This window comes from Cariama cristata, unplaced genomic scaffold (genome assembly GCF_000690535.1).
Source record: "Cariama cristata isolate BGI_N322 unplaced genomic scaffold, ASM69053v1 scaffold16324, whole genome shotgun sequence".
Classification (NCBI taxonomy): Eukaryota; Metazoa; Chordata; class Aves; order Cariamiformes; family Cariamidae; genus Cariama; species Cariama cristata.
The window spans coordinates 20,770-34,896 of record NW_009611395.1 but is presented as its reverse complement, the minus strand read 5'-3'; the positions used below and the strand labels follow the sequence as shown (position 1 = coordinate 34,896).

At 36.7% G+C, this 14,127-nt stretch overlaps 1 protein-coding gene across 1 annotated transcript in view; it reads left to right on the top strand.

Moving 5' to 3' along the window:
* Positions 1 to 13,883, top strand: part of LOC104160177 (2-hydroxyacyl-CoA lyase 1-like) — a gene marked incomplete at its 5' end in the record, with an annotated part of 22,488 nt that extends 8,605 nt beyond the window's left edge. Inside the window, 14 exon segments of the mRNA XM_009698248.1 lie at positions 2,319 to 2,391; positions 2,911 to 2,962; positions 2,965 to 2,981; positions 3,965 to 4,059; positions 4,483 to 4,595; positions 6,243 to 6,378; positions 7,526 to 7,631; positions 9,023 to 9,106; positions 9,395 to 9,496; positions 10,475 to 10,629; positions 12,042 to 12,200; positions 12,510 to 12,617; positions 13,225 to 13,411; positions 13,851 to 13,883. Coding sequence (XP_009696550.1) covers positions 2,319 to 2,391; positions 2,911 to 2,962; positions 2,965 to 2,981; positions 3,965 to 4,059; positions 4,483 to 4,595; positions 6,243 to 6,378; positions 7,526 to 7,631; positions 9,023 to 9,106; positions 9,395 to 9,496; positions 10,475 to 10,629; positions 12,042 to 12,200; positions 12,510 to 12,617; positions 13,225 to 13,411; positions 13,851 to 13,883 — 1,420 coding nt within the window.
* Between the last annotated feature and the right edge of the window lie 244 nt (positions 13,884 to 14,127).

Here is a 14,127-nt window from a genome sequence, read left to right as displayed (position 1 = left end):
AACTTACCTGGGTAGATCAAGTTGTAGTGAAAGGTTAGCCCTCATCAGTTTGCATGACATTACACCTGGCATTGTTGACATGCTACAAGGGCTGAGCTTTGGCTCATTGCTCACAGAAGTAAGGTAACAGTTGAACTGACCCTGCTGGTTCTGACTTTGAATAATTCAGACTAAGTGACAGTCATTAAAACTCAGTCCAAGTTATCCTCCTTGAGCCTGGAGACTCATTCTTCTGATTCCACTCTGTTTCAGTCTCTTCCAGGTGAAAAAAACCTCTTCTGTATCAACTGGAAGAAAGTCAAGCACTTTGACAGCACAATTTGCTACCAATTGTGCTTTTAGTTTTTATTGCCTGAGCACAGGTTGGCTGAGTAGAAAAGCCTTTGGTTTAGCCTGGCAGCTTGTCACAGTGAGTTCTTGGGCCTGTAAATCTAGCCAACTAGGTAGCTAATGGGGCCTAGATAAACTGCATTTCCAAGGGTAGACCTTTTGATATTTCATGTTAAAAATTACCTACCGTGCTGCCGCATTCTCTCGTGCCTCATTCTGAGCAAAAGTTTTTGTGTCTCAGTTTGGCTGTGAGAATAGACTCCAAGCAAGAGCTTGCAATCGTTGATAAGGTTTGAGTATAGAGTAGCGTGTGCTCTTTACCTGAAGTTGCAGTTGAATTTTTTTTTCAGTTTAGTGAAATTCTTCTGCAAGTCCATAAGGCTTGCTATTCTTACTAATTTCATTGTAGTCAATGTTCTTCCTGCCTTGCTGTTGTTTTTGACTTAATTTATAAGCACTACCCTTTAAAATGTCTACAGTATTGTCACAGTAGTACAATGATTTCATTGGAGTAAAAACTTCTTTCCGGTTACAATTATGTAAACTTTAAAAGCAGAACCAAATCTTTTCAAGATTTAGCTGTTGGAGTTGGCTTTCTTAAGAGCAGAGCATTTTCTTAATTGTATTTCAGTATTGCGAAGTAGTAGTTATTTTGTTTATTAAAGCATTTAAATCAATTTGAAAAAGATAAGTGAAAGGAACATAGGGTTTGTCATTGTGAAACAGACTGGTTATATATGGATAGTCATAATCATTCTGCTGAGGGGAGAGAATCAGCAGAATAAAAGATCTAGAGCAGACAGCAAATGTATTTTTCCGTAAGGATTTTTTACAGAGGTAAGATACAGCCTGAACTTCTCATCTCACCGTGTCAGGGGATTAGAACTGAGGTTTTTGATTTGTGGCAGAGAAGTGGCCTGGTTAGATCCAAGCTTCATAGATACGCGTATCCCCAAATCTTGTGGGTGATTAAATTTAGGATTATGCATTAAGTACACTGTAAATGTTTCAGCTTAATACACTGTACAGATAAACGCAGTCAAAGGAAAGACCGTATCTGAAGAGAAATTGTTTAGCAGAAAAAACCTAGAAAGCTATTGATTCAACGTATCAATTTAATGTGGATGAATGAGCAGATTAATAAGACAGCTTTCTTTTATTGACTCAGCATTTAGCATTTTAAGGAGCTTGACCTACAAATGGAATAAAAGACCAGTTTTCATTCACTGTAGGAAAATAATTTATTTGTGGAAATGATAATAAAAACGTGCTCCTGTGAAATGTGTAGCCCATATTGTAAACTAATGCTGCCTTTCTCACATAGCCATGAACTCATTTAAGAACAGGACAGCTAGTAGGCATGTTAATTTTTTGTTCATCTCTTTGCTCTTTGGGGTTTTTACTAAAAACTGAATGCAGGGAGAAGTGCTGTCAGGTAGTCAGCTAACTTCTGCTGTGTTCCAGATTGTATACCAAAAAAATCAAATCTTTCTGAAAAGATTGTTTCCTACTGTGTTTCGTAGTTCTAGTGTTTGTGCATGTTACGATGCCTCTTATAAACAAACATCCTAATACTTTTTAGATCAATCAGTACTTTCTAGCTTTTTAGCTTAGCTGTTGTCGTTCGTCTCAAACCACCTTGTCACCCATGTTACTGATCTTGGAATGAAAATTGCTAGCAATGTGACTTGGGTTTAGAATTTTTATGCTAGATGCAGATCACTTAATATGGCCAGACTGTCTTAAAACTAGTGACCCAAAAGCTGCTAGGAAGTCTGCCGACTGACAGGTTGACATTTAGAATCCACTGCTGTATTGTGGTGGTCACTTTCTATTCCTGTTGAGATCCGTGGATGCTGAAGGTGCACAACATCTCAAGAGCAGTAGGGTTTGACCCTAAGGAGAGTTTACAGATGTGACTGCACTTATAAAAAATGTATGTCTACTTAAGGTTGGTTTGTTTGGGTTTTTTTAATATACTTTTCTAGGCCTTTGATTGTTATTGGAGGCTCTTCTGACAGAAATCAGGAAACCATGGGAGCTTTCCAAGAATTCCCACAGGTACGTAGACATACAACTTTCTATAGAAAGGTTTCAGTTAAATAATTGATGTTGTTCCTTCATTAGTGTAGGAATAACAAGCCCAAACACTAACATTTCCTAACAGATCTTACAATGCTGTTGATTTGCTCCATCTGCTGGTTTGAAATTGACATTGTGTAAATACAGCAGATTACCTGGAATGTCTTTGTCCATACTCATGTTAAAATTCATGCTCTGTTTTAGGTTCTCAGCTGGTTTAAATTGCTTTTGTCTGTCTGTTCTGTGATGTAAGAAAGCAAAATAAACTTTCCAAGAAAAGAAGCATCACTTTCGGGGAGGGGGGAAAATACTTAAGCACTCAGGGCAATGAGTGCTTTGACAGTTTCCAGCAGCTGAGGAACTGCATTTTTCTTTGTGGGAGTTTTCATCTTGTTGCTTTCCATTTGGCATTTCTTTCATTTTATTCAGGTTGAAATGAGAGGGAAAGGAGCAAATGACTTTGATAAATACATGTAATGATTATATGCATTTATTCAGGTTGAAGCTGGTAGGCTGTACAACAAACTGTCTGTCCGCCCAAGCAGCCTAGAAGTTTTTTTATTGAAAAGGTATGAAAAAATACTAAATTAGCAACAGAACATCAAGTAACTGTCTCCTCCTGTGTATGTTTTGAGGGTTTATCTTTTGTATAGTTGTTACTGTAAATAGTTTGATCCTGCAGATGTTGGGTGGTGGTTAAGTAAATTATCACCTGGGGACATTTTTCCTTTGAACAATGCTATGGAACAGGTTAGAAATAGATTCTGGTCCTATCTGATCCTTACTGATCCCTGCAGCATTTTTTGTTAGCTTCAGTCAGAGCTGGAAAATTTTTATGGAAGAAATGCGTTCAGGGAGATGTGCAATAACTAGAAATGTAATAGCACAAACTTCGGCTCTTTTACCACTCATTATGCGAAGCAGATTTGGAGGGGGGGGCGATAGAGATGGTTGTGTTTGGGTTTCGAGTTTGGTTGTTCGTTTGGCGGGTTTTTTTGAGAGAAAACACATCCTTATCTCAGTGCTTCAGAAAGGCGTACGAAAGTCTGTTGCTACTGCTATAGCAACACTTCAGCCACGTCAGCCTAAATGCTGCATACAATGATACTGTTTCCAGAAGTGCAAATTCAGCAGAGCATCTACTTGTAACAGAAGAACTGGAATCAAAAGTAATAGAAAATGGAGGCATTGGTTGTCTTGGTTTTTCTCTGTGCTACTTTAAGTAGAACTCAGCATGAAAGTTTAATTTAGTATTGCCAAACACAACAGCTGATAATGCAGTTCTCATTGTAAATGAAACAAAGAATTTACAATCTAGTACTGTGCATCTGCTGAAAGGCTTCAGTTGGCATATAGGGGAAAACGTAAATAGCTTTCAAAACTTGAATTTATTGGTATAAATCAACCCATGGGAGCTTTCCCTGTAGTGGTTCAGCGGTATGAAACAGCATGTTCCTTCTCTGCCTACAGAAGGGTTTTCCTGGGTTTTTTACACAAAGATTTTTAAAACCCTTTCAAACAGTGGTTAAAACTGTGATTATCTATTTTCTAGGCCATAAGAACCAGCATATATGGTCGTCCAGGTTCCTGCTATATTGACATACCTGGCGATTTTGTGAATCTTCAGGTGAATAAGAGCTCTGTCAAGTGCGTAAAGTTTATATTCATTATTTTTCAAGTCACTGAATAAAAGAAATTTTAGTTTTAAGTTACTTTTGTATTTTCTTCTCTTAAAAGAAGAAAATCCATCCTCTAAATGTAAGATTCCATCATAACATGTGATATAGATTATAGTTTGTAATGAAATGTGCTAAAGGCAATGAATTAATATGATGGTAATACAGTGATGCACTTTGTAAATCTCTGGAGCAACGCTTCCTACAAGATTAAAGAAACATGCAAGAAAAACTCCAAAGCCTGTTTTAAAAAACATATATCCTGTTCTGATAAATGCTGTGAGTATCATGGTGTGTAGCAACTGCGGTTTTATGCTAAACAATAGGTTTTATCTTTCAACATTTCTTGTTTTGAATTTTTTTAAGAGCCTCTTTTGTTTTGCTTGACTTCCAGGTACGTGGAATGCTGCCTGCCACCTCCCATCAGCACAGCTGAACGCTCTGCTGTATCCGAAGCAGCGTCTATCATTGCTCATTCCAAGCAGCCTCTGCTAATCATTGGCAAAGGTAGCATGCTTTGAACTGTGCACATATGGGATAAGAACAAGGACCAAATTGATTTCTTTTTCCCAGAAGTATTAGGCATCTCCTTTTCACTCTCAAAACAAACAAGAAAAAAAAAAAACAAAACAAAACAAAAACCACAAACAAACTTCTTTGAAATTTGCTGGTTTTATCTGCTGGTTTTAGAATATTTTTATTCTGTTTTGTAACCATTGTCTTTTTCATCTAGTTTGAGAAAAGTCAATTGATAAACTATAAGTTTAAGTAGGAAAAAAATCAGGTAACTGTTGTATTAAGCCTAGAGCCAATAGCAAGACATCACTTCCAAAATTCCGAACAAATTCTGTTAGAATACAGAAGTTATATTCTCTGGCTGGTGCTCTGGCATATATAGCAAGAATCAGAATAACCAAAGGTCATTTTTCCATTTGGACTTACTGAAAGTTCCAGCCTGCCTGTGTGGAGACATGAAGCAGCACAGCAGGTGTTGCTGTCATTGTTGCTTCACAGACTTACCATTGTACTCTGCCGGTGTGTTTCATTCCTGAAACAGAGGTGTCCCTAAAGATAGAGGATAATTGTTCTCTGTGCTGGTTTGCTTATTTTATCCCTCCTTGTGGAATGGTAGTCACTGTAGTGGCGTTTCTGTTGAAGATACAGGTCTGCTAGGAACAGAATTGAAATAACCAACTTTTTCCCTCAGGCTGCCTTCCTGCGGATGTGGGAACGATCTGTATCTTGGAGAGAGGTTCTGTGTTTAATCAGGGAGTGAAATCATTGAGATGAGATGGATCTTATCAGTGATTAGGTAATGAAATAATAGGCAGATGCGGGATCAGGAGAGGGATTTGTTTTCTCTCTCTGGCTTGATACACGTTAACAAAAGGGTGTTCTTTGAAAGGGAAAGGTAGAAAACTCAAAAATATATAGATATGTGTTTTATTGATGTCAACAACTGAGAATCTGCTTAACAAATTTATCTGGACTTTCTGCTATATGTTGGTAGCAGAATTTTTGGAAGAAATACAGAAGCTTATTCTTCAGGATTTAAGACTTACAGACTTAAGTCATTGCACAAGGAGCAGTCAGTTATTCTAGATTGCCCAAGGCAACCTTAATTCAGCAGCCATGTGCTGAAGGTGGCATTGCAGTAAATATATGCATAAACACAAGGTCATCTTTGAGCTTCTCTTTTTTTCATCAAAGGCTTGTAGTAGACCTATTTGAGCAGATTGTTACAGAGCATGTGGTACAACGGCATTCAGGGGGCAAGCAAAAAATGACATGACGCGACACAAAGGTCGTCATCTGTTGCTGCTGCAGAAGTCTCTGCTCCATAATACCGAACTTCACCTAGTCAAAATTGTCATTTTAGATAAATAAAATCTCCTGTTTTTCCCTGCCCTGCTTCAGAGAAATAGCTAAATCGTTCAGCTGAAGTCTTAAAGAAGCTTTTGACAAAAATATGGGAAATTTGAACCCAAATACCTGTAGTTTGGCATGTTATGAGTTCTCCAGAATGAAAAATAACAGGCAGCTTTCATAATGGAAACAGTACTCTTTCTGCCACTGATGTAATCAAGTTAATTGAAGTTCAAGTGAATATGGTAGGTTTCTGTAGTATTAAGCAATCTCTTTCATTTCATTCAGGTGCTGCGTATTCACATGCTGAAAACAACATCGCAAAGTTGGTGGACCTTTGTGGACTGCCTTTTTTGCCTACACCAATGGCAAAAGGAGTTGTTCCTGATAACCATCCAAATTGTGTAGCTGCAGCAAGATCAACGTAAATATAAAGCAAGGCTTCTAATCCTAACATCTGAGAAACAACTAGGAATTGTGGTGGTCTACAGATGCCAGGGAAGACAAAATGCATACAACAGAAATTTTTCAACTGCATTTTGCACCTCATTTTAGAGCACTGAAGATCTTGCTTGGAAAGAGACAACAGATTTAGGTGGATCACTTTTGGCAATGCTTAGAATGTTGGCCAGGAAGATACTTTATCTAAAAGCTACTATTCTGTAACTATGAAACCTATGGCAAGTAGATGTGTCAATGTTCTTAGTATGTATTTCATAACATAAAATGAAACTGGCAAACAGTTTATGTTAAACATTTAACTTGGTGCACTAGACAAACTACTAGCTTTTTATTTTAACACCGTAAACAGAAGCTTAAGATGCACAGATTGTAGTTGAAGTTTTGCTGTCTGCTGTCTCTGCATGGTGTTTGCAATACACCGTCACTAAATTGCACTTTATTTAAAAAGAAGAATTATTTTGAAATACACTGAAGGACTATGTTTAAAGTCATTTATAAGAGTTTTTTTGGCTTTTGTCAAAATTAATGTGAATGGGCTGTAAGAACCCTACTGGTATTAATATGCACAGAGTCAACTTGCAGATGGAGCATTTATATACTTTGATATTAAAATACTGTCCATTGTTGAGCATCTTAGCTTTATCACTGTTAAGCATGCTGTTAAGAAAAACGGAGACTGAAAGAATATACTGAATATTGTCTACCCAGCTGAAAGGTAAATTAACAGGAGTCTAAACTGAGACGTCCACAACAATCTTAATTTTGGCACCCGCTGTTGACAGTGTCACAGTAGCGAGTCTTTTGCTTTAACCTCAGCATTATTGTAGCATCTTATTAATCTCCTAGTGGAACAATTCCTTTCTCAAACATGGTGTATTAGGAAAATAGTAATTTTCTCCTTGAGTTCCTAAACTCAAGAATGGCTTGATGATTGGCTATGTAAAAGGACACAGGGTTTTGCAGCTAAGCAAGCAGCTTAGAGGAAGAAAGGATTATATATATATTCTGGGGTTTGCTGTGTTGGTTAGGATTACTTCTAATTTTCAAAACACTATTAAATTTAATAATAATTCCTCCTTATCTGATTCTCTTATTTCCCTTTATTTTAGGGCGTTGCAGCATGCTGATGTAATCATCTTGCTTGGTGCAAGGTTGAATTGGATTTTGCATTTTGGTCTTCCACCAAGGTTTCAACAAGACGTAAAGGTTATTCAGGTAAGCAGGAAAATTATTATCACTTGAAGGAAGTCCTCTGTGTTCTAGCATTGGCTGGAGCAATTACTGTAAATTATTTTGGTAGTGTACTTCATGTGGGAAATACTGCCCTACGGACAGTGCAGTACACTGCATATAGTTACGGTAGTTCTCCAGAAATACTTCTGATTAATTATTTTTTTAGTTCCTTATTTTTTTTAAAAATGGTTACAGCATTGTTCCAGCTATCAAGGACTTGGTACTGCTGTAATGAGGAGGGCAGACAGTTCTATGTAGTTGACTAATACAGGATTAGGCTCATGATACTTGTGTGATCTTTGGAGCACTGGAATTTCCATGATTGAAAGCAAATTGTCTTGAAATTGTGAAACCTTTCATATTGTTTGAGTGCTCTCTCAGCTGGATTTTTTTGAAATAGAATTACTTTCAGATCCAGAGCCAGTCATTATAGGAACTCAGTCACTCAGAAATCTTAATAAGAAAAGAGGAAGAAAAGCTATTTAACTAATTAATGTATTTGGCAATCTGCCAGCTCTTAGAAAGACAAGTTGTTAAATGGTTCATGTCCTTAAAATCTCCTCCCTTAAGAGTCTGCGATCGAAGAGTAGTAGTTGATTCAGTGTGCTGACTGGCCTGCCTTCAGTGGTCTGGAACATAATCTCAGGTTTCAAACCTTGCATCTTTTCCAGAGGAATAACATAAATTTTTAAGCTAGAATTCTTTTTGACTTACGAAATGATACATCTTTTATGTTTCCTTTTTCTAAAGAATGTAAAGAAAAAAATTTTTTCATCTCACTTAATTTTTTTCACTGTCAAGAGTTAGTGTTAAAATACAAATTCAGTTCATAGTCTGTGTTACCTGGTCATAAGTTAATATTCCACATAACCTTAGAGGTCTTGTACATCACTGATAAAGTGGGGAAGTTTCTTCAGTGGTCGCAATTTACTTTTCAGTTTCTTCATGCTAGCCAAATTCTTACTACCAAGTAGCACACACAAACTTTTCTCAGTAAGAAAATTACTGATTTGTATAGACTTTAAGGATATACCTAAGCCTAGATTTTTATTTCACATATAATTACCATTAAAATCACCACCTTCTCCTTAATGTTCTAATAAATTTCTATACTGTCTGCAAGAGCTTGAAAGAAGCAAGTGGTCAATTTTAAGGATATATATGGACATTTATTAAAATGGATATGTGCCATAGGATTTTACTTTGAATAAAGGATTTCCTGATGTCAATTCAGTGAAAGGCAGAGGAAGTTATCTGTACAGCCAAACCAGAGTATGAAGACATTGTTAGAGAATGTTCCTCACTTGAACTAAAAAAAAAAAAACCTCTTTAATGTCCTCGAGTTAATGGTGGTCTTTCTTTTTGAAATATAGATTGATATTTGCGCAGAAGAGCTGGGGAATAATGTGAGGCCAGCTGCAATTTTATTGGGTGACATAAATGCCGTAACTAAGCAGGTAACATAATGTCAGATGTCCTCCTGTTTTGAGCTTAATTTCCTCTGATTTATATAAAGTAAGTTACCAGTTAAAAAAAAAAATAAAAAAGAAAAAACTGTTTAAGGAAAACCATTTTTCAGGCTACGTATTCATGCTGAGCATCCAGTCTATTCCCAAATTAAGTGTTAAAGATCCTGATTAGTGTTACTGTGATTGTGCTGGAAACTTTATTAATGCTCGTGATATTTTTTTTTTTTTTTAAAATATGTTGAAAGAAATTTCTGCAACATTTCAATGTTGTTCCAGCTCTTAGAAGAATTCAGCAAAAGACCATTGAAATATCCTTCTAATTCAGAGTGGTGGAAGAGGCTAAGAGAGAAGATAATGAACAACGAAGAAAGATCAAAGGTAGTGTTTTATTAAAGAAAAGAAGATGCTTCTCTCCTTCACAGGTACCGGTGCATAGTCAGTTTTGTCACTTGTCTATATCCACGCTCCTCAATTACTTCTGACAGTCATGTCACCCCGACTTTGAAAATTTGAACCATTCTGGTACAGTCTTACTCTTGTCAGGCTTATGAACTGTAAGTTAAGTCTTAATACTTACTGTAAGTTAAGTATTTTAGGTTTTGTATAAATTCAAACAGTGTGGAAGTCATTGAACTTTGGGATTGGATTCTTAAAGCCAGTAGTAGAAGACCACAGCCAGAGCTGCTGTATTATGGGCAGTTGCTTCGAAGCAGTGGACAGGTACTCCAAGTACCTCCAAATACTCCAAGCGGAAGCTGGCTTATGTGAAGGTGCATTTTTAGTGTTTGGTTTTTTTTTTTCCCCTGTAATTGTGCTGTTTACCTGTTCAGCAATGCTGGTAGAAGTATAATCTGTGCTAAAAGTGAGTAGCTGTTAAGACCAAAAGACCACAGATGCTGGGCATATGCCTAACTTCTTATGCAACTCATACTCTGCAAGTTCAGATGCATGTTTCCAAGGCTGGGATCTAAAATAAATTCATTCTAGCATGCTGCTCACTCTTTTGAACTACCTCCCAGCACACGAATGACAGCTCATTTAGGATTAGCAATAGTCAGACTTATGTGCAGAAAAATTCCACATGCGCCTCAAGTTAAACTGAGTTTTAATAGCTTCCTGTTAATGATAAACCATCCCAGGGCTGCTGAACTGAGTGAGCCTCTGCTAAATATGTTGTGTCACCGAGACAGGTATAGAAGGAGTGACCTTGACGTAGTGCATGGAAGACCAAATATTTCAGCCTTACCTAGCAAAGTGCTTTTTTTTTTATTTCCATCATTATTATTTACATGTCTCAGTTCTGCCCCTTATTATAAATTCTGTCCATAGGAGTTACTAATATATCTTCTTTTTAAGGGATTAGCATTACAGAAATCCCTGCCTATGAATTACTACACAGTCTTTCATCACATCAGAGAACTGATACCCAAGGACTGCATCTTAGTAAGTGAGGGAGCAAACACCATGGACATTGGACGAACTATGCTTCCAAATTACTATCCCCGTCAAAGGTGTGGTATTTCCTTTGTTGTGCTGACTCAGCAGGCTAGATCTATGTATAAATGTTTTCATTTAGCTGAGATATACAACAGTCCAGAATTTTTGTAATCCTTTGTAAAGATTCTAAATAAAAAATAAAAATTTAGTATGTTGAGCGAGGAGTTAAGGGAAGTTTTCTGCTCATATACTGGTGTCCTGTCATAGATTTTAACAATTCTCTACGACTTGTCTGTGTGCTCTGCAACGGAATGGTGATAGTTTCTCACTGTCTTGTGGAAAGTGAGTGAGGAGCATCATGTTGAATTCCCTGATCTAGATGTTTATTTCTGTGCTTAGAGTCTGTGGTAAATATTGATTTAAAGTAAAAACAATTGTTAGGATTCTCATGTTGAAAAACATTCATAAGAAGAGCTTTTCTTTGAAACACTTAAAAATGGGGAGAACTTAAGAAGAATCAAGTCATTTTGAAAACTGGATTATGTATTGGGCACACTTTCATGTAAACATGTATGCCTAAAATGTGGATGCTCAGATTTGGAAGTGTTGGTATGTCACTTTAATCATTATGTGTAGTCTAGTTTTAATGTGTAGGAATTAAGTGCAATTTCTTCAATGTGGGAGAAAAGTGAGTTCTGTCTGGTGAGGTGAAACTTCTGATCTGATTGTGAAGCTTGTGCCTTCATGTGAAAGTAGCACTGAAGTCCTAAATGAACGTAAATACTTCTTTGTAAACAAAAAAAAAAACCACACAAAAAAACCCCATACTTCTAGTAAAGTTGTGGGAAGAGTTTGCATTTTTTCTCCCCATATTTAAAATAAGGGCACAGTAATGTTAATGGTTGTCTTTTCAGATTGCATTGCGCATATCTGAAAGCAAATTTGAAAAGTTAACCCTAGAATAATCTAGTTCTTTATGTACTTCTGTATCCATTATGTGCTTCCGACTGAAATGATCTAACTTAATTACAGCTTTCAATTTGATTTCAAAAGTTGAACAGAAGACTAAAATTTGAACAGCAGTATTTAACCGATGGCTTTCAGACTTGTGGTTATATTTTCAAGGAATTAAATATAGAAAGATTTCATGTAGTCTGCCTATCTCTACAGTAATTGAATGTTTTTGAAATATTGTTACTATGCTAAAAGCATACAAAAATAGTTCTTTATTGTAGTACAACTAGTATATAAGAGTTCTTAATTAGAGTTCCAATATGTTTATGTCACTTAAAATATTTGCAATCTTATCAAATGTTTGACTGAATATAATAATCTATACATCTGGTATCTCTTTATACCAATTGTTTATGAAACAGTATTTGAATAGTATATGGCAAATTATTAAAAGTAAAGGTAAGTCATCATGGATGAACATAAAAGTTTGAGTAGAGATAAAGGGCTAGTAATTCTGTATTCTCCCCTTTAGGCTTGATGCAGGTACTTTTGGAACGATGGGAGTCGGACTGGGTTTTGCTATAGCAGCTGCAATGGTAGCTAAAGACCGAACACCTGAAAAGCGAGTCATCTGCATAGAAGGAGATAGTGCTTTTGGATTTTCTGGGATGGAGGTGGAGACTATTTGCAGGTAACTCTTTTTTTGCTCAAGAAGACCCTCTTCATATATTGCCAGGATCAATTTAACTAGAAGGCCAAGGACGCTGCTGTTAGATGGGGTAGTCTTAAAAGCACGTGAAAACAAGCCAAAAAATAGACGTGGTTGTTTAAATGCTGTTGTGACATAATGTGTTACCAGTGGTGAGTAGATCATGTTTCAGGTGGAAGTGATTTTTTTTTTTTTTTTAATTTATTTTCTTTTTAAGGAAACATAACTATTTTAACACCTTACAGAAAGCTGCAAGTATTTCAGAATTCTTCCAAATGCATCTTTTTGTAGATACAACTTGCCAATCCTGATTATCATAGTAAACAACAATGGGATTTACACTGGTCTGGATGCAGATGCGTGGAAGGAGATGTTAAAGTTTGGAGATCCTGCTACATGGTGAGTGTGTTCAAAGTATGTCCTGTTAATTAAGGAAGAAGTGACCAAAATAGTCATTCTCTTCACTTTTAATGCTTTGTGATCCAGATTGAAATTTTTCATGAAGTGAACTTAGTCTTAGGCTAAGTTCGTATAGGTAAGAACCAGTTACCAAAGCAAACAACCTGTGTAATTCTAGACTATTGTTTACACAACATTGCAGCAGAGAGATGATCCTCTGTTAGTTGTCTTGGGTTCCTGCAGGAGTTCAGGCCACATAGTACAGAGTTCATGGTGGGCTAACCTCCAAAATCATGGTAATTTCCAAAATTACCTCCGACTTGTATTCTGACTTTACACTGGGCTTCTGCTTCTGGAGCTGAGATCTCTGTACCAAGAGAACTAGGCTGAAGCTTTGCTCAGGAATGTCTCTAGAAGATGAAAATAAGTATGCTACCCTATAAACGCAGCTTAAGTAGTATAGGAAACAGTTCTTCCAAGCCCAGAAGAATTCATCGGGCCAGCACAATAATCATCTTACACTTTAAAATCAGTGCTGAAGTAATTAAATTGGAAAGTCTGTCAATTCTTCCCTGCCATTAATCATAAGATTTCCATTTCGTTACAGTGTACCTCCTGTTTCTCTCCTGCCAAATTCACACTATGAGGAAATTATGTCTGCCTTTGGAGGTAAAGGATACTTCGTTAAAACGCCAGAAGAATTGCGGAATGCTGTGAAGGCAAGCCTGACTGACAAGCAAACACCTTCTCTTATAAATGTAATGATCGATCCACAGTCTGAGAGGAAGAAACAGGTATGTATATGTTTTCCTTTCTTTTTCTGCAAGTCTCATGTGGTCAGGCCTCTGAAAACCTCAGGAAATATCACTTAAACTGCAGAGGAGGCAGAGATAGTTGCAAGGCAGAAAGATTGTCTTTAGATTTGAACATAACAGAAAGTGTGCTTTTACGTTGTGCCAACTGCTTTCCTTGTTTTTTGGTTTGGGTTTTTTTTTTTTTTTTCCATTAGCTATTATTAAGGCATAGTGTCTTTAATGACTGTTTCCAGAATTTATGGTTGTTCCTTTTCATTCCTGACAAAATGAGAGAAAATGGTTTTGGACAGTCTTTATTTCTTGTGGATTCCATCTGGTAGTTAATACATATTTGTATCCCGTTCCTCCTACTGGTTATCCATTCTGATACAGTTTTTTATTTTGTGGGTTTTTTGTTTGTTTTATTTTTTACTTCCAGGAATTTCCCTGGCTGACTCGTTCTAACCTGTAGTAGAAGGTGAAGATAATGGTGGCGGAAGGCAGTGCATTAAGCAAGACTAAATTGGTTTCCAGAAGCAGAGCTGGTACAACTCTATTTTACATAAGCATTGGAACAAAGTGGGATTTTAGAACTGCTATTAAATGCTGAGGTTAAGTAATTGTAAAATGAAGAAGACACACATGAATGTATACCAGGCGTTCTAGCAGATTGTACAGAAACACTGATGATAAAATTATATATGTTTTTCCTTTAC